Source organism: Podarcis cretensis, assembly GCF_951804945.1.
Source record: "Podarcis cretensis genome assembly, chromosome: 1".
NCBI classification, from domain to species: domain Eukaryota; kingdom Metazoa; phylum Chordata; class Lepidosauria; order Squamata; family Lacertidae; genus Podarcis; species Podarcis cretensis.
The window spans coordinates 47,031,314-47,056,491 of record NC_137170.1 but is presented as its reverse complement, the minus strand read 5'-3'; the positions used below and the strand labels follow the sequence as shown (position 1 = coordinate 47,056,491).

Here is a 25,178-nt window from a genome sequence, read left to right as displayed (position 1 = left end):
TTATTGTATTTTGATTGTACTTATACCCTGCCTTGGGCAGGTTAATTACAATTCCCAGAGTGGTTTAACAGTCAGTCCTCCCCCCAGGGGGGCAGGATTGTACTTCTGTGAGAGGAATAGGGCTCTCAGCATGCTTAACAAACCACAGCACCCAGGATACTTGGAGGGAAAGCCACGACTGTTTAAAGGGGTATGATACCGCACAGGTCTGGACTTTAAATCTCTGTGCCCAACAACAACAACACACACCTCAGAAATGGAGCTTTAAAGCGCAAACTTGTGCCTGGAAAGCTCAGAACAAAAGGATGTTGGGATAAATACTTCCTTGAGTAAATTTTGCTTTTGGGCTGCTTTGGTATCCAAAACCAGGTACTGCTTTTAAAGCTTGTATTTCAGGATGGTGAACCACTTCAGCCTGTTTTGGGATTAAAGTGAGTTTAAGGTAAGGAACAGGCATGCCTGCTTCAACCTTACTGCAAGACTTGTTCTTTGTTTCTGATCTGAGTTGATAAAGGACATCATTCTCTTTTAAAGCTAACTGGGGACTACAGAAGATCTATGAACAAATGTAATGAGCCTATGCATCAGAATCTTTAAAGGACCCTGGAGGGACAGCAAAATGTCCATTTAATTGCAGGCATTGTTCTCAGTTGGTTCAAAATGAACCCGACCTAACTGTGGGACAGGCAATTATATAATGTGTCTAGTAATGGAGAAAGGCATGAGGAAAATGTCCACTCTCTTAACTTAAATGGACAAGAGAGATGATGGAGTTTCTTGCTTCTGAAGAGCAGATGGGCAGGAAGACTTTGGGGAAAATAAAAGAACCGAGGTGCTTAGGTGAAAGATGTGCTCTGATCATCACAATCAGTGTGTGCTTCCCTGTCAGCAGCAACATAGCGGCGTAGACTGCAGTGGTACCACATAATCAACCCTTTTCTGACCTGATTGAATGGGTTTCGCGATTGCTTCAGCTGAAATCTTTTTGATCCCTGACAGCTTTCGATCAATCAACAGCATAATGAGGGTCGACAGCATGGGCTCTTGCCACAGACATGTGGGGAACAGAGGTGAAATGAAACGGACACACACTAAGCCAGGGGAGCTGTTCTGAAATGTTTTAAATGTGCCTCTTCTCTGAATTACTCTTGGTTTTCCCCTCACCTACCCCAAACTCAGCACCACCCATAAGGGAATTTTAAACTTAACAACTGACTAATTTATATGAAAGTACAATTTTAGTGCAATCCCAAGCATACGATTTGGGGGCAGGGAAAATTAAATAGGAGCCCATTGAACTCAATGAGGCTTTCTTCTGAGTAGGCATAACAGTGCAATCCTATCCATTTCCACTCAGAAGAAGAAAGCCCCACTGCAGTCAATTGTATTTACTCCCATTTTTCTAATAGCATCCTATTTTTAAACCTTGTGGTTATTATTTTAAGAGGCCCAGATTATTTTTAGAGGAAGGTAGTGATTGCTTGTTTGTTTGTTTGTTTGCTTCTTCTTCTTTTTTCTTTGGCCTTCAAGCGCTGCAGTTTGGTGGTCTTTTGAAGCACAGAGAACCTGTTTCCTGGTACTGAATGATCCATTGCTAAGCCAAAACCTCACAAGAATAACCTTTCCCTATCATACTAGCCCATCTGGATACAGGATAAAACACAGTAACAAAACCTTTGTTGAAATCTTTTTAAGAAGTTCAAAGTCTTCATTTTGGGCTGACATTTCATACATCCCAAGGGACTACTCCTTAACTGAGCAAGATGCTGCCCTTAAGCAGTGGCCAACAGAGCAGTAGGCACAGCTGGTCCCCCCCCCCATGCATCTTGGCTGGATCCCAGCTTGGATAGTCACATTATCTGATGCCCCAAACTTCCCAAATAGCTTAATCATCTAACATCTCTGAAGAGGCTGCTATCAAAGGGAATCAGGCAGGAGAAACAAAGGAAACTTTTGGGTGGAGAGGAACAGGTTTTGTCAGGGTTATTCTTAATGAAATAGAACAAGAGTTTTAGGGCTCATCCACACTGATCCCCACCCACCCACCAAATGGTTTTGCTGTGAAAAGTCACTCTTTAATGCTCTTGGCAATCCATGAAAAACCCAAATTGCCGTTTTCCAGAAAAGCTCAGATCTGTGCCTAAAAAGTACAGGGCAAAAACTAAGTGTGGATGAGTCCTTACCTAGAATTTGTATTTCAGTACAGTGGTACCTCAGGTTAAGAACTTAATTCGTTCTGGAGGTCTGTTCTTAACCTGAAAATGTTCTTAACCTGAAGCACCACTTTAGCTAATGGGGCCTCCCACTGCCGCTGCGCAATTTCTGTTCTCATCCTGAAGCAAAGTTCTTAACCCGAGGTACTATTTCTGGGTTAGCGGAGTCTGTAACCTGAAGCGTATGTAACCTGAAGCATCTGAAACCCGAAGTACCACTGTAATTGTTTACAGAAGGGAGGCACACAGTGGGCTTTCCTTAAGAGGCCCTTGGCATTTTTTCTTTTCGGTCTTGTTAGCGTTTTGTTCAGAAATTTAAGCTCCTTATAGGCAAACAAGGTTTTACATGCACACATCAGGTAGCCACTATCACTGCTGGGCATTTATATCTAGGAAGGTTAGAACACACAAAGAGGACCCTTGAACTCATATGAGGTCTAGGCGTGTCAATTTATTTAATACAGTGGTACCTCAGGTTAAGAACTTAATTCGTTCTAGAGGTCCGTTCTACCTGAAACTGTTCTTAACCTGAGGTACCACTTTAGCTAATGGGGCCTCCTGCTGCCGCCACACCACTACTGCGTGATTTCTGTTCTCATCCTGAAGCAAAGTTCTTAACCCAAGGTACTATTTCTGGGCTAGCGGAGTCTGTAACCTGAAGTGTCTGTAACCCGAGGTACCACTGTACTGGTGAAAAGAAGCAGGTTTGACTTGGCTGTTTAAAGCACCACAAGGCAACTTCTTTACTGCCCCCTGCTGTACCTTGAACAGCAGCCGCTTCATCATCTGCAAACATCTCAATGCAAGGAACAACTTCACTTGCTGATTTTGCAGATTAAGCTGGTATTAAAGGCACAAGAACATGCTGGGCTGTTTAATTTTGTAGTTGGCTGACAACCTCAGATTTGTATATTGCTAGTGAATAATGTATTGGTTTTTGAGCTAATCAATAGTATTTCAGTTATATTTCAGAGTGGACAAATGCCGAGAGATGAAAAAGTTTGATATTATCATTTCTTTGTTAGGATACTGTGTTGTTCTTTTAGTCTTTAATTTTTTAAAATGAAAGTCAGATTATTATTATTATTTTCATTTATTATCAGCTGCCTTAGGAAAACTTTATTTTGAAAAGCAACATAGAAATTCCAGAAATAAAAAATAAATACTCAAAAAAACCTGTGCAACCAGGGTTATGCTTCAGTTGGGCCTATAGGACATAGCCCATCAAATCACTGTGGGTCCTAGCTTTATTTTTTTAAAAAAAGATGTGAGGTCTAGGTACTGCAGAATGCACTGTTTCTCCTGCCTGATTCCAGTGGTGTTAACCAGGGGATCTTTAGAGACAGGACTGCAAAGAAGGGGAGGAAAAAGCAAGCATTCCTCCCACCAGCTTTTTTTGTGTGTGCACAGCTCAATGCCATAGTTATTTTCCAGTTGGCTTTTCCTGAGGATTATTATTGTCAAATGAAGATTAAAGTAGAAACAAATTCTTCAAGCAGAGATTCGTATCTTGGTGCTTCTGCATTTTTTCCAGACTTCTGAGATGTACAAGTCCTAAGAATTTGAATCACTGCATTGTGAAGATGGATCCAGCCCTGCACAAGATTTGGGATTGATGTTCCTGGCTTCAAAGGGCAGGAGGGGAAAAGTTCAAAGGTGGACTTTGGTGTAGGCCTGTTTTCAGGTTGCAAAGGAAATGCGATTTGCAAAATCTCACTGTTTAAACTCCAGGACTTTAATGGAAATGAGAAACAACAGCTGCAATTATAGACTGTTCTAATAATCTCTCTTTCTTGTCTTTTGATGTGCTGCCTGTGGCTAAAATAAAAACTTAGCTGAGAAAGGCCCCGCCTTGGAAATGACTTGTGCAGCCAAAGACAGATTGTGTGTTGTTGTTGTTTTTGTTCAAAGACACTCAGGTTAAAGAGCTGGAGATCATTCAAAGCCTGTCCCTTCCATGTGTGCGTGGTTACAACTTCAGCTTCTGAAAGCAAAACAGGAAAGCTGTGGAGGAACTTTTGCAGCGGAAGGGGTTAAATGAAACCCAACTCTCCTTTTCCTGTGCAGTAAAGGATTAGTAACCAAACAGAAGCTAGAGGAGAGAGGTGGTGTTAAAGAGCCACTGATTGAGCTGGAAGACTGAGGACTTGAGTGGTGGTGATCTAAGGTAGCACTGCTGCCTCTTGCAGTCATCTGTGAGCAGACAAGCACAGCCACAGGTAAGTCTTCGTTTTGGATTACTGACTGTCTGGCTCTTTGTGCCTCTCGTTGTCCACATAGTGTCTGGGTTTGGGGCTTTTTTATCGGAATAATAAAAAGTTTTGTAAAAGTGACAGGGAAGAAATGACTTAATGTGAGCCTTGTTATTATAAACATCAGATTTCCTGGCAGTAAGAAAGCAGCCTCACGTATTAAATTAATGTTAATCCACCCATAGCTTCAGTAATTCAAATATTATCAAATAGCTAAGATGACATTCCCATGTGGAGGGCAGGTAGAATTTGAGCTTCATATATACTTGGATTGTCTGCCTTTGGATAATCTTCTCAGTTTCGAGCTGAGAAGGCAGTGTATACATTTAACAGATTCTGCATGTGCAGGAAAGGTGATAAGGGTGCTTTTATTTATATGTCAGAAAGTAAGTTCCAAGTTTTGGAACTATGGTACCACAAAATCCATTGGTTTCTACACATGCCTCTGTTTAACTATCACTTCTGTGTATATGCTTGGCTGCTTCGAAAAGCAACAGTGGCTGTCTGTGAGCCAGACTGCACTCCCATGAAAATGTGCAGTTATGCTTCAGTGCCAATGGTGAAATAAGCTAAGCTCAGCACAAGGTGGACAGCAGTGGGTGGCATTATACAACTGGCACAAACCGTGGTGGCTGGCATGGGCTGATTAAACAATCATGTTGCTACATGCTAAAATGGTTGTGTGAACAATTCCACAGATTTTCTGGAGCTGTTTCAAATACTTGCTTGATCCTGTAGGCAGGATTTCATGGGAATTTCTTTCTTTGTCTTTTTTTTTATAAAAAAAAACTTTGTGTGGGGAAAGGTTTGCAGGATCAAGGCATTTCTTATGCAGTTTTCTCCACATAAAAACCAAAAGACTTGTTGGGACAGCCTCCTTTTAAGAGCGGATCAAAAATTCCAGGGTATTAATCAGAGTGCAATAAATCTGACTACTGTATTAGAAAATGGTTCCGTTTATTTAACAGCTGCCAGAGAGAGGTAGAAATTCAACAGGTGTAGCTTTTCTCCAACATGAAGAGGCAGTGCTGGGTTAGTGTTAGTGGGAGCTTCTTCAGGGAGGGATCATCCTAAGGCTTTCAGAGCATGCACTCAACACGAGAAACATCCCATGTTTATTCTGTGGCATCTCCAGCTCAAAAAACTGTATATATTTTTTGGTGGCTGGGGGAGGAGGTTGTGATTGTTGAGCTGATGCCAGTCACGCTGGAACAGATATCAAACAAAGCAATATAGTAGTAATAATGTATGCATCCTAATTAATTAGTTCCCCAATGTTCAGTAACCATGTCCTGTGACTACAATTATTTTTAGACCTTAAGCAACAACTTAAGCTACTTCTACCCCCTTTACTTGGTTCCACTTCCTCATAGACGATGTTCTTCAGGCCTTCTCTTTATGCTCATGTCCATGTGCCCTACTAATGTCATCAGCAGTTAAGTTCCATACTCTGGCCTCATCATATCAGCAGATGCTTATTCTCATGCAGTCCCTTATCTGCTGACAAACCTTTTGCCACATGTCATTGGCCAGACGGTGCACCCCCTTGCAGCTAGACCCTTGTCAATCAGGTGCCTGACATCTGTGGAGACATTTGCCATTCTTCAAGTGAACAACGGTAACTGCATGTTCACTCCAATACACAGAGATGAAGTTAGTACAGTACAGCATTGACTTGCCACACCCTTGATGTCCCTGTGTTGCACATCAAGTTTCCATAGGGGCTTGCATGTGTGGGGGGTGTACATGCCTGTAGGTACAATCTATACACCACAAAATGGAGTGAATAGTTTCTGAGGTTGGAGCATAAATCAGTTGGGATCTGCATACACAGGCTTCCAGGGAAATCTAATATCCGGTACAGTATGTGGATGGTAGGGACGGAGCAAGCTGCCATGATCCTGATCATTCACTTGTGCTACAAGTGTTTGAACATCAAATAGTTCTACATTAAAGGAATATCATGAAAGGAGATCATGTACCAATCCCCCTGCCATTCCCCCCATATTAACTCCCTAGCGCTTCCCCTTCCCACCCCATGCAACTACTAAGCTCCCTTTTCACCTTCTGACAGGGGTGCAGTCCGCCCTGGGTGTCATCCTGAAGGGGGGTGACATTTGGTGCACCCCCCGCCCACGACTCCCCCAAGCCCAATGAGCGGCAAAGTGGCAAGTGGTGAAGCAGCTGCTGCAGTTCTCTCCCCCCCCCCACTCGCTGTAGGCTTGGGAGTTGCAGGGGGGCGCACAAATGTCGGCCCCCGGGGAGCTCCATCATTGTCTTCTGAATCCCATTTCTGAAACCTCTTCTCTCTTCTATTCTGCAGCCCCACTTTGCACCCTTGTTTCCATCTTCTCCCCCATACCCATGCTTCCTGCTTCCCCTCCTTTTGTGAAAGCCCTCCCCTTGCACAGACCACCCCCCTGGTATTCTCTTGCATTTTCCCTCCCACACACTGCAACTACTGTACTAAGGACTTTTTTCAGCTTCTGCCCAGTTATAAAGCCACCATCCCCTCATTTTCTTCAGACCCTTTCATGTCCCTGCTTTCATTTGCAATGCCATGCCCATGCCTCCTACTCCGCCTTTGTACCCCCATTTTCACCTTCACTCCCATTTTTCCTGCACCCACCTTGTTACTTTTCTCAACTCTGCCTTGCACACAGATCACCCCATTTCTATACTACTCTCTCTCTCCTATTGTGTAGCCCCCTTTGTGCACACACCCTATGCTGATATATCTTTCAAGGTGGATAGAGTCTTAAGAACAAGTGTGTTAGCTACAACTCAGTTGATGGATATGGTAAGAAGGAACACCACTCCCCCCCCATGCCTTCCCCTTCTTGCTTGCATGCCATGGCTACTGTTGTGCAACCTGCCTTCACTTTTTGCTCCCTTACCCTACCCTGACTTTGTGCAAATCCAGGATTGTGATGAGGCACTTCAAATCCTCCCAATGGAGGCTGTGTGATGACAACTTCACTTTTTATGTATATAGGAAGATATACACTGAAGCTTTAACTTCACAGTTATTATTGTATGTGAACACACCCATTTATGTTTATGTCTGCTAACTTGTTCAAAAAAACACATTCTCCGTGCAGAGAAAAATTACCTTGTATGGAAGAATACTGCCACTGCTTGTTTGTTTCTTTCTGCATGAATTCCAAAGAGAAATGAATCCCAGTTTTGTTAATGCTGTGGTGAAAAGACAGTAATTATTACTTGCAGGGAAAACAGGTTTTATTTCCAACAACACAGTTATTTTGTTCTGATCGCACAGTCAGTCCCTCACGTGCTTCCTTTCATGTGCTGCAGTGCCAAGAGAGATCACACAAATGCACACACCCCTGAAACTGTATGTGTTAATGGCTGGGGGAATAGTGTCTGGACTTGCAAGTATACAGACTGAAGTACTTCTTTTCCTCACTATAAGCTAACATAACATAATATAACATAATCTTATAGGCTGATGTTCTTCTGTGAAACACTTGTTTAAGTGTACATATATCCTACCCTTGCTCCATGTAGCTAAATGCTGTGAACATGGTTCTCTACCTCTTCCCCAATTTTACCTGTGAAGTAGGCTATGCTGAGAGACATTGAGTGGCCCAAGATCATCTGTTGAGCATCTCGACTGAGTGAAGATTTGGACCCTCGTCCTAGATCTGACACTTCAAGTTCCTTTTGCAGTTGATACTTGCAAAATACAGCCTTCCTCCTCGCTCCCCAATCACCTGGTGTGGAGTGGAGAAAGAAATGCTTTGTCAGTCCTATGCTCACCACTTTCAAAAGCGTAGGGCTAGGAATGCTCCATGTGCTGTGGTTCCCAGGCACCTGACAGCCAGGTGAAATCCCACACAAGGGTTTTTGAGAGTGTCAAAATTTACCCACAGGAAGCCAAAAAAGATTCTCTCTCCCTACTCTAACTACTGGTAGGAAATCCACCACACATATTAGAAATATGCTTTGCTTGGAATCTCCTTACTATATCTGAAAATCCAAAATAGTTGGGAAGCAGGGCCAACCCTTCTGTTGTGTGGGGGGAGATATTTATCCCTCCAGGGCCTCATTGAGTAGCTATTATGGAATTATGGAAGAAGTGCCAAAGGAAGCCAGGATCCAAGCACCATGTACATGAGTGGATATTAGTCCAGCTTCCAGGGTCAGAGGTTGATGATTGTTCTTACTGACCTCCATCCTTGGCACTGTCTTGTATCCTGTTTTGGAGGATCACCTGACCTCCAGGAGCAGCTGTTCAGAGATGTGTATGTCTGTGTGCAAGAGGCTGCAGTAGAAAGGTGGATAGGAAGGAGCTATTCTGTGCAGGTCCAGAAATGGCTATTTGGGTCCAATACATAATTTTCATTAATAAATAATAAACACCATGAGTGCACACAATTCCTTCCAGAATTGTATAAGCAAAAAAAAAAAGTCCTTATTCACCCAAGGATTTTACAACCGCAGGGGCTCAGCAGAAATGGATTATAGCACTTCTTTACCATGTGAAAATTAAGTGACAGAGAACAATATTTATGCATTGATCCACTGCCACAGTTCATGCTTTGTGGATTATAAAATGTTATATAATGATCTGCTGCGCTATAGTGCAGCATGAGAAAATTAGATTATTTCCTCTATTACCACCACCACCACCCTATTCACATGCACCTCTGTCCAGATGCAAGAGGTGACTTAGCGCCAAATAACCAAGGACGTTTTGCAGCAGCTGTGAAATCTCCCAACTGGGGAGCGACTCTGAGAATATCCCAGAGACAGATGCTGCATCAGGGAAGACCTAGTTTTCAGCTCTCTGTACACTTTAATTCCTGGCTTGATAGCTGTCCTGCCACCGGAGTTGCAGTCTTGATGACATGTTTTAAAATACTATCTGACATCTCTGCTTACTTGAAGCCTTAACATTCAGCATTAAGGCACCATTGCTAAGGAGGCTGATATTAACATAAATAGACTATAAACTCAAAGCATACCGTCATGTTGAGATACTCTTCTCTTCATTAATTAAAGGCAGGGTTTTCCGAAATGTGTTGTAACCAAGATCTAGAATTTCCTCTGGCCCGTTATCTTGAGAGACAAGCACCTGGCTTCACAAGGAATTCCAGGATGTTTCAGCCTACATCCTCGCTACCTTGGCACCTTCATGAATCACGGTTTCTTCACAGTTCAGAGTTGACATAGGGAGAAGGGTTGTAACTCCATGCTACAGCCACATGTTTTGCCCGGTGAAAGTCCTGAGTTCATCTCCAGGTAGGACTGAGACAGGCCCACATCTGAAACCCTGGGAAATCACTGTCAGTCCTTGTCGACAATACTGAGCTAGATGGGGAAGTGGACCAACTTAGTATAGCTTCATGTGAATATGGGGGATATATTTTTATTACAATTGTCGTGGGATGCTAGAGAAGGGGTAGTACCTTTGGTGAGGGACACGTTGTGCTCCTTCAGGGATAATTTGCCCACCTTTGGTCCCCATCCTACACTCAGCTCTTACCCATGGCTCCCAGTGGTGCAGGCCCCAGTCCAGTGGTCACTGCTGCACCAGAGCTTCAGAGATAAGGCGGCACTCCACATGCCACTTGCCTTGCCTCCTCTGCGCACTGAGCAGCGCCTTACCTGTGGCACTCCAGTGCAGCAGCGGCTACTGGACTGTGGCCTGCTGTTCCAGCACAGTGTATTTTGAATACAGATCTCTCTTCTGCTCAGTGATCTGTTTATCTCTAACATCTCTGTCATCAATTAAATGTCCTGGTCTGCCAAGAGGTAACGAACAGGCAGTTCCAATCTATCTTTTCCCCTCGCGTCATCTTTTTGCACCTCTCAGACATGTAGATTTCCTAAATGGAGGCATCTTTACTAAATGGATTTGTAATTTATGATGTTGTTGATTTTGCTGCATTTTCCCCCAGAAAGGGAAGTCCAAGCATTGCAATTATCCCATTTGTTATTTGTGGTGTGATAATTCTGTACTGCTGTTCTTATTTGAGTTGTATCTGAGTAAGTCATATTCACAGCAGACCCACTTAAATCAACGAACCTAAGTAAATCACATCCATTGATTTCAATGTGCTTGTTCTGAGCATGACTTGGACAGATGCCACTCTGTAAGAGCCAGTGTGGTGTGGTGGCTAGAGTGTTGTAATAATAATAATAATAATTATTATTATTATTATTATTATTATTTATTATTATTATTTATACCCCGCCAATTTGGCTGGGTTTCCCCAGCCACTCTGGGCAGCTCCCAACAGATTAAAAACAGAATAAAACATCAAACATTAAAGACTTCCCTAAACAGGGCTGCCTTCAGATGTCTTCTTAAAGTCAGATAGTTGTTTATTTCTTTGGCATCTGATGGAAAGGCGTTCCACAGGGTGGGTGCCACCACCGAGAAGGCCTTCTGCTTGGTTCCCTGTAACCTCACATCTCGCAGTGAGGGAACCACCAGAAGGCCCTCAGAGCTGGACCTCAGTGTCCGGGCAGAACGATGGGGGTGGAGACGCTCCTTCAGGTATACCACGACCTGGGGGACCAGGGTTCAAGTTGCTCATTCTCAGCCTAACCGATCTCACAGGGTTAAAATGGAGGAGAAGAAGAGGAAATATGTACACTTGATTGCCTTAGAGGAAAGGAGAGATCTCAAAGTATTAAATAAAGTAAATGATTATTATGCTGTTTTTCTTTTAAAAAAATGGTCTCTCATGAGAAAAGAGCCTTTTTGGTGGTGTTTTAGCTATGGAACATTCTCCCCTTATCAGTTTGCCTGGTGTCCACTTGATGACCTTTGGTTGCTTGGTAAAATGGTTTTCTCTCCCTCCTCATGCCTTTAATGATTTTTACACTGAGTTTTAGGTGGTTCTCGAGGAGCTGGCTTGAAGAGTGTTTTGCTGTTTTAATCACATGTTGCAAGATGCTTTGAAAATGTTTTATTGAAATGTGAGGTAAAAACCAGGACATGTGCCAAGGCCTATACCCTAGTGAGGGCCGCACTGGAGCCCCTCAGTCTATCTGCTGTTCCTCCTCCTTACTGTCCTTGGCTGTTCACCTGAGTTTTTCAAGCATGTGAGCAGAAACAGGAGTGGGAGCACTAGATTTGCTCTGCTGGTATGTCTACACAGCACCACCCTTGTCATCCCTTCCTGGTAAACAGCAGTTACTCTGCTGCCAGGAGGCTATTGCTGTGGCTCCACCCTCCCAGGTGAGGCATTCCTGGCAACAACCTCAGTTTGTCTTGCCCTCTCCTTGGTAGCCATGCATACTAACCTCAAAGGAAGAGTACAGATGAAGAACAAATGTTGACATTGATGAGGTCCTGCTAGGGACTTTCTGTCCCTTCTCCCCCACTAATTTAGAGCTGACACTGGTTAAAACAAAACAAAACAATTTAGCTAACACAAATTTGGTCTTCAGTGATGAGTAACTCTGTTTTCACCCACACAGGACATGATGATATTTGCGTTCCTACTGCTTATACTAACAGTGATGCCTTCTTCCATGTTAGCGGTAAGTATTCAGATGTCCTTGTGAGTGGCTGGTTCTGGAGCTCGAGTCAGGTGACAGAGCAAAAGTAATAAACCAAGCTAGGAAGATCAGCACGTGAATGCCATTTATGCAACTTTGTTGGCAGATGAAAAATTACAAATTATCTACAGATTAAAAGAGAATAATGCTACCAACATCTACTGGTCATTATGGCTATATGCTGTCTCCACAATCAGAAGGAGCATACCTCCCTGAATACAAGTTGCTTGGGAAGAATAATGGGGGACAGCTATTGTCTGTGTGGACTTCTTGTGGGCTTCCCATAGGCATCTGGATGACCAATGTGGAAAACAGGAAGCTGTTCCTATTTAGACTTTGGTTCTGATGTTCTGATCCAGCAGGGCTGATTTTAATCTTACTTGTTTAAATAATCATAATTGTTCTAGAAATTGTAGTAGTTTCAGATCAGTGAGTGGGAATTAAGAGAGTCAACAATGTGCTGGAACCTGCCCATTGTAAGTTGGTAGGAGGTCCATCACTAATTTCAAAGAAAGTATAATGTAATGTATTTCTGAGAAGAGACTGTGGTCCCATCGATATACAGTGGTACCTTGGGATGCGAATGGGATCTGTTCTGGAGCCCTGTTTGCATCCTGAACGCAATGTAAGCCACGACAGCGCGTCTGCACATGCGCGGGTCACGTTTTGCCACTTCTGCGCATGCGCGTTACGTCATTTTGAGCGTCTGCGCATGCGCGAGCGGCGAAACCCAGAAGTAACGCGCTCCGTTACTTCCAGCTTGCCATGGAACGCAACTCGAATGTGATCAACCTGAAGCATATTCAACCCAAGGTATTGACTGTACTATCATCTTTACACAAAATGTATTTTGATAGCTTCAAAAATCATTCCTTCTTCATGCCCTACTTCTTTTAGGTTTTTAAGAAATGCTGGACATGATACAGTCCAGGTTAAGCATGGTGGTCTTAAAACTCTCTAATTTGAATAAGTGTGGTGCTAAAGTACTTAACTCTGCAACATGACCAATTATATGTATCACCTTGCAGGACCAGGTGTCAGGCTCCCCATACCCCAACCCATATAATGGGCAAGGGGCAGATCTGAGGGAAGCCCACTGTTGGCTCCACCCCCTGGCACAGCCTAAGTCCCAGCCCTCATTCCCATTTGCCAAAGCAGGGTGCAGGCTAGGATCCGGTTCCTGATAGGCGCACACAGGGAGGGGTTCTCTTATGACTGTTTTTTGGCCCCATTTCAGCCTCAAATACGGATTAGTTCTAACTGAGCTGTTGGGGTTGGGCAATTTCCAACTGCTGGTGGAGGACTTAAATGATTGAATGCTCTTTCTTAAAACACACAGAGAGAGAATTAGATGCCCCCCCGCCACCCAAAAGCCAATTGCTCTTTACCTTTGCCCCAGAATAAGTACCAAATTCTGCATCAATGCATAGTACATGCATTGTACTATGGCACCAGAGTTTGCCTTCAAAGACATCCAGTTAGTATAATCTAGACTCCCTGGTTTCTGGATGGGAACCAGGGCAAAAACTGATGCAGTACTGGCTCTTATTTCTGCCATAGCTGTTGGCAGAAGAATTAGTTTTTAAAAAAACATGTTTATTGTATATTTATATTTGAGTGCATTGCAGCACCAACATTTATCAGCTTAGATTACCTTTACTTTTTAGGTATTGACTATTCTGCATCTGACATTTGAAGATTAATACACTGCTATTTAGTATGCTACTTTGTATTCCTGTTTCATCTTCTGTTTCATCTTCTGCTGTCAGTATTTTATTTATCTTCCCTTGCCCAGGAGGTTCCTGTTTTGTACAAGTGCATTTCCTTGATAACTGTGGAGTTATTATGCATATTAAAGATACTTATCCCATTTCACCTTGAAAGCTTTTTACAAACAAGCTGTCTCACTGAGGCAATGAATCAGGAGTTACAGAAATGATTACAAGAAATGATTTATTCCTTCATGGGCTAAGTGCTTTGAGCCTTCCCTGCACAGGACACACATGTTGACTCTATTTTAATATTGCAATAGATGAGCTTGTATCCCACCTGCATCTCTCTTGATATAAAGATTGGATATGTTGTGTTACTGAGCATCTGGCATGCCTCTTTGCACAGTCTCAAAAATATTCTAAAAGGGTTATTAGCTTTTGTTTGTTTGTTTTCCTAGTACTATTTTCCTGTACTAAGTCTTCACTGTTCCAAACAATCTTTCATATTGCATAAGACTGGAATTGGACAGGAGAGGGTAAATGGTCAGGGCACTACTGAAGACTGCTTTCGTAGCCCTGACAAAGTTGCCAAACACCTTCCTTTTGTTCTCATTAGCTTTCCTTCTGAATGATTAGGAAATACCTGAAATATCTGCAGTGAGATTCTTACTCTTTCTTCTGAACATAATTGTGATCTCCAAGCACATTAAAACTTGGTTAGATTTACATCTGCCACCACCCACCTTTGAATAAATGTTCTTAGGTTATTCTATGAATAAAAAAATTATTAGGTTAGAATAAATCACAGATACTTAGCATTGCAAATAAGTTTATGTTTTATTCACAGAGTTTCCAGAAGTTACATCAGACAAGTGTCTATCCATTGGCAGTAAAACAAAAATGGAAAAAAGTTTCCAAATGTTTTATAAATAAAATAACTCCGTTTCCTTACAAACAAACAAAAAAGAACATGTAATCAGACTAGCAAAGATCCAGGCTTTAACACCTCCCTTTGGGAAAGATTAAATTCACTTAGTTTTTCTTGTACAGTAGTTGGGAGCCATAGCCACATGGCTCCTTGCTTGTTCCAAGAAGCATGAAGAGAAGGAAAAGGGGTAGAGCATGCTAAGCCACACCCACTGGCAACCTGAGCTCAGGTTAACCTTTTCATGTGTGCAAGTGTGAGTCAGTGACTGTATACAACATATATATTGTCCCCTTCCCTACCCATGGGGAAGTTGTTATCTAGGTATCTGTGAATAAAATAAAAACAGACAAAGAGCTGAGTTTGGGCTCTGTAAACATCTGATCTGACACTGGTGGCACTGTGGGTTAAACCACAGAGTCTAGGACTTGCCAATCAGAAGGTCGGCGGTTCGAATCCCCGCGACGGGGTGCACTCCTGTTGCTCGGTTCCTGCTCCTACCAACATAGCAGTTCAAAAGCACGTCAAAGTGCAAGTAGATAAATAGGTACCACTCCGGCGGGAAGGTAAACGGCATTTCCGTGCACTGCTCTGGTTCACCAGAAGCAGCTTAGTCATGCTGGCCACATGACCCAGAAGCTGTACGCCGGCTCCCTCGGCCAATAAAGCAAGATGAGCGCCGCAACCCCAGAGTCGGTCACAACTGGACCTAATGTTCAGGGGTCCCTTTACCTTTAAGCATCTGATCTGATACAGGAGCACTGGCCCTAGGTATATTTTTAAGTAACCTCCAGGTTCTATGTGGGACTGCCCTTGAGTTTGGTCTGTCTGCATGCAGCTGATGCAAAATGTGGTGGCTCAGCTGCTCACTGGTGCTGGATCATTGCCAACTTGTTACTTGAGCCTTGAAAGAATTGCACTGGCTGTCATTTGGCTACCAGTCTAAGTTCAAGGTGCTGGTTTTGGTTTATAAAGCCCTCTGCAGCTTGGGACCAGGATACCTGAAAGTTCATCTCATGCCTTGTTTACCCAGTTGATCACCTCACTCTGCAGGCAAGAGCCTCTTGCAGATACCATCTTATCAGAAAGTCTGTTCCACACAATGTAGGATTTGAGCCTTTAGTGTTATGGCACTCATGCATTAGAATTCCCTCTCCTTGAATATTAGACAGGTGCTGTCTCTGTTGGTGTTTTGGTGCCTGCTGAAGACCTTCCTCTTCCAACAAGCCTTTTAAGTTTATATATTTCCTAGTCTGCATCTGCATTAGAATTGTTTTAAATAAGCTTTTACTGTTTTCCCCCTTGTTGTTTGCCACCCTGGACTCCTTTGAGATACATACACACACACACACACACACACACACACACACACACAATGCCAATAAGCCTCCAGTGATCTCCCTGCAAAGGGAACCAAATCTGGACATATTCTGTGCCCAGTAAGATGTCACCACAGTGAGTGTGAGAAGTGGATTGAGAAGGCGGGTCGGTGTAACAATATCTTCATTATTGCTCATAATCTTGGGATTATTTGCCAGCAGCACAGTTGGTACCAGAGCAAAGTCAAGCCTAGTAATTGGATTACTTGGTTTGTTAAGCTGTAGTGATACTAATTGTAGCATCACTAACTTTCTGAGAAGGGTTTTTCAAGGCTGCCATATGAAATTCTATTAAACACCTCCTTCTCCATAAAACTCAAAAGATCACCTTCTAAATGCATTTGTATCTGTAGTGCAGTCCGATGAGGGGAACAAGCAAAATACCAGGCAGAACTCTGGAAGTAATTAGGAGTAAATTAGGTGACTTGGTATTAATTTCCAGTACGCTTGGACAGACTTTTGAATAAAAGTTCAGCAGTTAATTCAGCAGGTTCTTGGTGATTTCTGGTTGCCATCCTCTGGAGCAGGGGTAGCCAACATGGCGCCCTCCAGATGTTGCTGGACCACAACTCCCATCATCCCTGCCCATTTGCCATACTGGCTGAGTCTGATGGGAACTGGAGCCTAATAACATCCAGAGGGCACCCATATTTGGTGCCTTGGCTCTAGAACAAGGTGGTCTAACTTTTCATACCAAGTGGGCAGCAAGAGTACTTTGACACAGAACCAGTGGGTGGGCTGCACACTGCCTTGTTGCACAGAGTGGGGGGAATGAGGCAAAAAGTTGATAGTTCTGCCACTGTTGTCCCTCTCCCTCTTTTGCCCACTGCCGCTCTTCCACTCCCTGCCTTGCTTATTTTTTTTAAGACTGCAGTTAATGCAGTGGCGGTGCTGGTGATTTTGCCGCCTGACTCTTGAGGAAGAGGGCCTTTCCTCAGAGCACAGAATTATGAGTAAAGAGGCTCAGGAGATTGCCTAGATGACCATCGCTTTTCTTCAGTAGATAGAAGTTCTCTTTTAAATGTAGTTTAAAGTTACTTTGAAAACTGTGGTTTGATTTTTTTAATGTGGCAGTGCTGCACACTCTCCTGGGCCATCTGACCCAGAATGCCTCTCTCTGAGGAAGAACCCCCTTCAGCCTGAAGGATTGGGTGGGCACTCTGGATAGCCCCACAAGAGGTCACCAGATCAGGAAGGCAAACAAACCAGGATCTACAAGAGGCAAATTCAGCACCCCATCACCTGAGGAAATAGTCTCTGTTTGCAGATGGGAAGACCAGCCCTGGAATCAGCTGTCAAGCCCAGTCAGCTTCTGTATGTGCAATGGGATAGTGGTATCCTCTTATTATTTGCCTCAGGCAGCAGAATGTCTTGGGCCTAGCCTGCTCAAAGGGATGCCATTTTTCCTCCTTTATCTTTGTGTGTCATCGAAAGAAAAAAGAAGCAAAAGACATGAGTTCTGATAAGTGTGTACTTATCATCCGACCTTTTTTCTTCTGGTGTGAAAATGACGAAGGCCAGCCTTGATTGTGGTAATAGTCTAAGGTCTAAGCATATAATCTATAAAACACAATGTGTCTGAAACCAGTATTGCCCCTTGAAGATGTGCTTCTCATCAGACTAATTCAGAGTATTCCAGCAGCTGTATCTTTTTTTATTTGGGGCTTAAACTGGATAGAGCAACTGGAAAGCTCAGGGAGAAACATATTGGGGCCATCAACAAATGCTGGTAGAGTCATGTTTTTTCAACCTAGAACACTTCATATTTAAATAAGATCTGGCATCTAATCAGAAAATGGACCAAGAAGTCACTAAATTAACAACATAAGCCCTGTATGAACTTTGGTCAAATTCAAACATTTAAGATGCAAAATTAAACTCTATGCTCTGCTGGATGGTTTGCAGATGTTTAATCTTCCTGTACTTGGAGTGAACCATCATAGATACTCTTAGCAAGAAAGGGGTGCTTTTATCTTTTGCTTTTTTCTCACCCCTCCGCAGTGACCACAGGTACATACTTGCAAATTCCTTACCAAGCCCGCCTGTGTGCCTGTAATCAGGGAGTACCAGATTCACTGGGCCATATTCTTTTGGACTTCCCTTTGCACAGCAGACTCCACAAACAGGTGTTGAGCAAGATATTGGACCTGCAACCCATGGCTCCGAGAGAAAGCCAAATGAGGTTCCTCCTAGCGGATAGGGACAAGGACATTACTGCCCCAGTGGCTTCCTTTTTAATCTCCATATTACCTGAAAGGGTTCTTAATCATTCCTCTAGGGCAGGGGTTGTCAACCTGGTCCCTACCTCCCACTAGTGGGCGTTTCAGGATTCTAGGTGGCCGGTAGGGGGTTCTATGGCACAAGCTAAATCCTCCTACCATCGAGCGCTGGTGGGCAGTAAGGAAATTTTACCATCAAGAAAAATTCATTAGTGGGCGGTAGGTATAAAAAGGTTGACTACCCCTGGTCTAGGGAATAGACAGCGTGAAGCAGAACAATCGAGTATCTTGTGATCCTCGACAGCCTCATTCCTGTCCCTTTTAAATTTATCCTAGTGTTTTGAAATGTTTTAACTTATAATGCCAGTAGAGGTATTTGTATTTGTATTTGTACTCTTAGTAAACTCATTATCCAAGTGTGAATCTTTATGTGGTCAAAATGGCTACATGCACAAAAGGAAGGTAGTGTCAGGGTTGGGAATAACTAAAAGCTTTGCAGAAGTGATGCAATGAAGAAAAGAAAAAAGAAACTCTGGTGACTGAACATGCTGAGACTGCAGGATACTGAACATCTGTTGAAGGTTGGGATGGGGTGGGGAAAAAGAATGAAAAACTAGGGGAATGGAATGGTGTATCCTCGAAAAGGGCATGGCAGTGTTGTGTTCCCCATTGCAACCTTCTGTTGCAGGTCCCCACTTGTTTAATTATAAATTCCAATTGGCTTAGATGCATTTTGATACCACCCTTAGGACATACTAACAGTTATGTTAATGTGTTGGCATCCTTCACCAATACAGTATGTTTCAGGCTCTGTGAAGAGAAATAATTCAGAATGGACTCATATCTATCTATATCTGTATAGATAGATATAGCCTGTATTGGCTAAGGAACTGTCCTATACTAAGTCAAAACATTTATATTATAGACCAGTACTATCAATGCTGACAGCTGGTGGCTCTTTAAGGTGCAGCAAACAAAACTATCACTCAGTCCTGCCACCGGGGATTATTGAACTGGAAATTATTGGGACCAAATTTCGTGATACTAAACTCTGACACCTTTGCTGATTGCTTGAAGAATAAAGGAGGGCAAATTAGCTGCACTTGCCAATGCACAGAAATAAGTGTCATGAAATTCACTGGGGCTTAAAGGTAAAGGGACCCTTGACCGTTAAGTCCAGTCATGGACAACTCTGGGGTCCTGCACTCATCTTGCTTTACTGGCCAAGGGAGCCGGCGTTTGTCCGCAGACAGCTTCCGGGTCATGTGACCAGCATGACTAAGCCGCTTCTGGTGAAATGCCGTTTACGTTCCTGCCAGAGCGGTACCTATTTATCTACTTGGACTTTGATGTGCTTTCGAACTGCTAGGTGGGTAGGAGCTGGGACTGAGCAATGGAAGCTCACCCCATCGCAGGGATTCGAACTGCCTACCTTCTGATCGGCAAGCCCTAGGCTTGTGGTCTGAAGGTCAGCGCTTTGAATCCCTGCGATGGGGTGAGCTCCTGTTGTTCGGTCCCTGCTCTACTGTCTGTTGACTGTTGAAGGATATTCTGATTTAGGTTGCATATTAAGTTTACACAAATTAAATGTTACTTTTGTACATTCTACACACAACCCAAAATTCATCTCATCAGTGTTACAACTCTGATGTGTAGCTCTCGGGCTTCGAAATGCTGGTCCTCTTACCACTTAAGCAGATTTTTATGATCATAGAATTGTAGAGTTGGGAAGGGACTCTGAAGAAGCAGTATACATATTTCATTCAATAAAATATACATGCAGCTGCATTATTCTTACAGGCTCGTAAAGCAAAGAGGCAAACTGACTTCTGGGGGAGCTGGGGAGAATGGGGCGACTGCAGTAGGAGCTGCGGTGGAGGCGTCAGTTTTCGGCAGCGACGCTGTTACTCAATAAGGTAAGAGCCTTTCCCTGCCAGCTTTCTCCTTCTGAAGCCAATACAGGGGAGAGCAGCTGTTAGGTAGGCTACCCTGTAGGGAAAGCAATAAAGAGTCTAGCTGGAACTTAAATATTAAACTTATATGCCATGATAAATATGTTTTGTGGGCTAGACCACAAAATGCATGATGTGGTCTAGCAACACAGTTCTAATCATGTCTACTCAGAAGTAAAATCTATTGAATTCAATGGGGCTTGCTCTCAGGTACATTGGATTAAGACTGCAGACTAAATCTCTTTAAGGAGAAGACTGGGTCTGGGCAATGATTGTTTTTCCAAAACTGAAATTCGCTTCAGTTGTTGCTGCATTCACAAAAGCTGTAGAATCAACTGGGACATGGTTAGCATGATGTCATTTTGTGAAGGCTAGAGAAAGACTAGATGCCATATCTATGTGGTACTAAAAATGCCTGAGCCTGCCAGGGCAGGCAGAGCTGCACCCTTAGACGTATGTTCTGGATGAAACTGGTCCGACAGAGAATACTATTAAATACGTAGTCTCTGCCTCGATGTTGCTTTGAAAAACCATCACATTTTCTACAGCCATGTAGATTTGATATACCACCAACTTTCTGAGACTGTGATCCTAAATGCACTTATTGGAAAGTCAGCACCATTGAACACAGTGGGCTTACTGTGAAATAAACATGTCTAAGATTGCCCTGTGAATTTTGCATTTTCTCCAGAGTGTTTATCTGCCTGAAGGGTTTATCTACTGATTAAATTGTAGCTCTTTCCAGTACGGATTGGCATCAGAGAAGGCAATGCCCCTCCCTTACCGAAAGCACAGTACTTCAAAGTATAGTGAATTCACATGATGGGAAATTATAGCAGCTGGAAACTGATCACTATGCACCTATGTTTTATATGCAGCAGGGTTCTGCCCTTCTTTAGTTACTAGCTCACTAGCAACTAGTGCTGATTAATTACAATTTAGGGAACTTTCTAAAAACACTATCCAAGCTGTATGCTCTCCTAAGCCATATAGGTGGAGGGGCAACTGCGCAGCAAATACATTGGTGGGATCCATGTAACTGGCCTAGGGGCCATATAGTTGGGTTTTCCCAGCTGCTCGTAGAATGGTTCCCATGCAGCTAGGCTTGCATGGATTTCAGCTCACATCTATCTTCGGCAAGGTGGTGGCTGAGCCTAGTGCAAGGGTAGTGAGAGAGGGGGAAATGAGCAGCTTGCATGCCACCAAATAAAGAGACAGGAGTCTACATGTCACTGGCCTGTTGGTAGGCTGGAGGCTGTGGTTGTTTTTGGAGAACTGAGGCTACTTCAAGGCTAGTACTGGCTATCCAGGAGTCTTCCTACTGTCTCTGTTTGTTTCTCTGATCTGGCTTGCAATTCTGGCTGGGACACTGGTTTAATCAACTATCATACCTTTTGAAGGTGGGCATGTGAGGGGAAGGCAGAGAATGCTCAGGCTTATCACTTGTTCTTGCTCCAACAAACCATAGTTGAACTGGGCTGGGAGAAGTAATCTAACCTGGGCCTCATTCCCTTACAAGGAAACAGATGTCATAAAAGGCTACCTTGAAACTTCCTACCACCTGGGGGGAGGGGAAGTGCAGAAGACTTCACTGTCAACTAGCACTTTATTAGCAAATGTAAGAATGAATTGATGGTAGGTTTTTGTCATTTATAATTTCCCCCCAAGCCATTGCAGATTATTGATTTCTCTTTCAGGGCAGATGGTGGGTTCAGCTGCATAGGACCGACCCGAAACTATCGCTCGTGCAATGTTAAGGTAAATTGACCAGTGAGTTCTTTTATGCTGCTGTTCTCCCTATTACTTCAAGAGCATCAAGATTCCCCCGCCCCCCGCCAGTTACATCTGACACCTACTCAGTGTCTTAAGGAAGATTACAAACGAACTTCCTTGAACCAACTCTGTCATAAAAACAAATGGGCTAACAGATGAGTAAAAGGACACCATTCTCACCCTTTAATGCATGACAGCTATTCAGAACTAATTAACATTAGCAAACATTGAGTACAAGAATGTGATCATTGATATATACAATTCGTTTCCCCCCATGTTTCCTGACAAATGGGATTTTATACTATATTGAACAACCTTTGTACAATCTTTCTATTGCACAACTGTACAGTGCATGTATTTACATCTGCTTCTGAATAGAGTAATTTCTTTTATAAACATATTATGTAAGCACTCTGTTATCCCTGGATAGTATTTCCTTGACTTTAGTTTTTTATGTATTTTGGGGATGAAGTAGAGGTTGAACTGAGGTGAAAGACTCTCAATAAACTTTTGAAAAATGGCTACGCATGGAAATTTTGAGTAGGCAGAAGAAGCAGTAGTATCTGTGTAGTTCCCATGATTATATAAACAAGCCCAGAAATGTGCTATGTAGTCTCCACCGAATAGATGCCATTTTCTGTTGATCACCATGATCTTTAGTAGCCTTCCCTTTGATATTCAACATTGCATTTGAAAGACTCATATAATGCAAGGTAAGAAGAAAGGCATAAAAAATAGAGGCAGAAGCCTGAACTCTGAATGGGAAGGAATAGAAGGTTTGAATAGTTTTCCTCACTTATTGTGCCCACTGACTAGCCTAAGATCACTCAGTGAACTTCATGGTTGAGTGGCAATTTGAACCCAGGTATCCATGCACCAGCACTTAGTTCACGGGTTCCAGTTGCATGCTGGTGATACCCAAAGTCTTTTGAAAATGAGGAAGCATAGAATAAGTGGATCCCGAACCACCTTCCATAAGTTAGGCTGACTTGAAGAAAATACAGAAAGCCACATACAGGACAGTTCTTCCAAGCAAGATGCTTATCTTCTATTCCAGACTTTGTTCCAGATAACAGATTTCTTTCTCATCCTTCCTAGAACTGTCCTGAGGGCTCCAGAGATTTTCGAGCAGAGCAATGTGCTGAGTTTGATGGGACAGAATTTCAGGGAAAGAAATACAAGTGGCTTCCTTATTATGGAGGTAATCCATGGATTTACTCTCTTACTCAATGATTATGCAGTTCATTTGACATAGCAAATTACGGAGAAAGTGAAATGGCTTCTTTTAGAATCAAATCTCTGCTTGGACAGTACTGCAGTGTTACATCCTGCAAAAACTGATTAGAGTCCATTGAAATAGATTTTGCAGGATTTGTGGAGAAGTCCAGTTTGATCACAAATGGTATGTAGGTGGCCTTGTTCCAAATTTTGAGAGGTATTGGGGTGTGTTCATAAGGTGACTTGAATATATTTTAATTATATTTAAAGTGTAGCGTTGGTAACTCCTGGTTGTTGCTAGTCAGTGCTATTTTTCTGGAAAAAGAGGTGCCTGAACTCACCATGAACGCATCCCTCATTCTCTTAGAATGGCAATGGTGCCCAGCTGACGGGTGCCAGAACTGAGTTCTGGCAAGTTCCGACGGAAAAAAAAGCCCTGTTGTTAGTATAGCTAATTCACTTTGTCTGTGGTTACAAGTGAACTCTATTCTTTTCCTTTTGCAAAGTTTTCCATTCCATCCCCATTTGTCTAGTCCAAAAATATACCTTTCTATGGGGAGTTGTTATGCACTTCAGGAGAGCTGGCATAAAAATGAAATCCATGTTGAAATGTAAATACGCCCTTAGCCACTGGCAGAGGAAAAGGGGGTGTGGTGGATGCGGGCCACCCCAGGTATCATCCCTGAGGGGGGGTGACATCGCTGCGCTGCCGCCCCCAGGACGCTCGCCCCACCCCCGCTAGCTCCACCTCTGCTCTCAGCATATCCCTTGATCAGCTTTAAAACTACCATATGGTCCTTGACACATGTACACAGATACAGCAAAAGCGAATCCTGCTTCATTCAACATGTCGCAGGGCTGATTCAAACCAGTAATAATATACAGCCCAGCCTTTAAACCCTTTCTCCAGGTACTGATGATCAGGCTTTACCCTCTCAGTACTGAAAAAAGTTTTCTTAATAGAAAGTGTGCTTTAATAAACAGGAACCCCAATGAAAGCCTTCTTCAACTTGATTCAGGGACTCAAAGAACATGCCCTATGCAGTTGCTTGCATCTTTATTGTGCAGTCACTTGTTTCAGTGATGGTAGTTCCGTACTGCTTTTAACCATTTTCTTATGTTTTCACATTGCTGTGCAGTGCCCTGATATTCTATGGGATAGAAGTATTTATATAAATAAATAAAGCTGCACAACGTTGTATGTGCCTTTGTGGGGAAAACAGAACATGGAGAGTAACACATTGCTTTTTCGCTTTCCTCTCCTCACAGCACCCAATAAATGTGAACTAAACTGTATCCCAAAGGGAGAAAACTTCTACTATAGGCACAAAGACACTGTGACTGATGGGACGCCCTGTGAGCCAGGGAAGAATGATATCTGTGTGGAAGGAGTCTGCCAAGTAGGCCTTTGTTATCTCTCTCTTGAAAACTGTGTCCGTCTTCCTCCCCCACCCCTTATTTCCTTTCTCCCCCCCTCTTTTGCTCTTAGTTCTCTTATTTATTAATCAGATTTGATCCTATCCTTCTTTTTAGATGCTCACAGTAGTATGTATACCTGGGGTTATCCCATTTTACCCTCAATTTTGATCTGTAGCAGACGGTGTGAGGAGTGGGATGACGACACTGCTGCTCATTGACTTCTGGTGGGTTTTTACTGCAAAGGAGAGGGTAAGGCAGAGACGAAGTCAGTACACTGCAAACAAACCAGCAGTAGTGCCCTATTGGCTCTGCCAGTGCATTGGTACTGTGCTGACCTTGCTGCCAGCTCACCCGTCTATCTCTTGATAAGCAGCAGGTCAGGTGATCGGTGGCACCCCACCCCTTCCCATCATCTACTATTGACTTCGTTTGGTAGGCTAGGCTGATAGTAACTTGCCCAGTGTTAACCTGTGAGCTCCATGGCTAAGCAGGGATTTGAACTCTGGTCTGGATCCTCAACCTTTTTTTTCTACTACCTGCTAGGATGTTACCTCTTAAGATTTGGCAAATTCACTTTAAT

At 43.2% G+C, this 25,178-nt stretch overlaps 1 protein-coding gene across 3 annotated transcripts in view; it reads left to right on the top strand.

Annotated features, from left to right (window-relative positions):
• Nucleotides 1–4,112: 4,112 nt before the first annotated feature.
• The window catches only part of PAPLN (papilin, proteoglycan like sulfated glycoprotein), a 56,185-nt gene continuing 35,119 nt past the window's right edge, over nucleotides 4,113–25,178 (top strand). For all 3 annotated transcript variants that reach the window (XM_079989890.1, XM_079989889.1, XM_079989888.1), the window contains exons 1-6: nucleotides 4,113–4,432; nucleotides 11,921–11,983; nucleotides 20,037–20,152; nucleotides 21,886–21,946; nucleotides 23,060–23,162; nucleotides 24,449–24,579. In XM_079989890.1, the coding sequence (XP_079846016.1) occupies nucleotides 11,924–11,983; nucleotides 20,037–20,152; nucleotides 21,886–21,946; nucleotides 23,060–23,162; nucleotides 24,449–24,579 (471 nt within the window). In that variant the 5' untranslated portion in view covers nucleotides 4,113–4,432; nucleotides 11,921–11,923. The remainder of the gene's footprint in view (nucleotides 4,433–11,920; nucleotides 11,984–20,036; nucleotides 20,153–21,885; nucleotides 21,947–23,059; nucleotides 23,163–24,448; nucleotides 24,580–25,178) is intronic.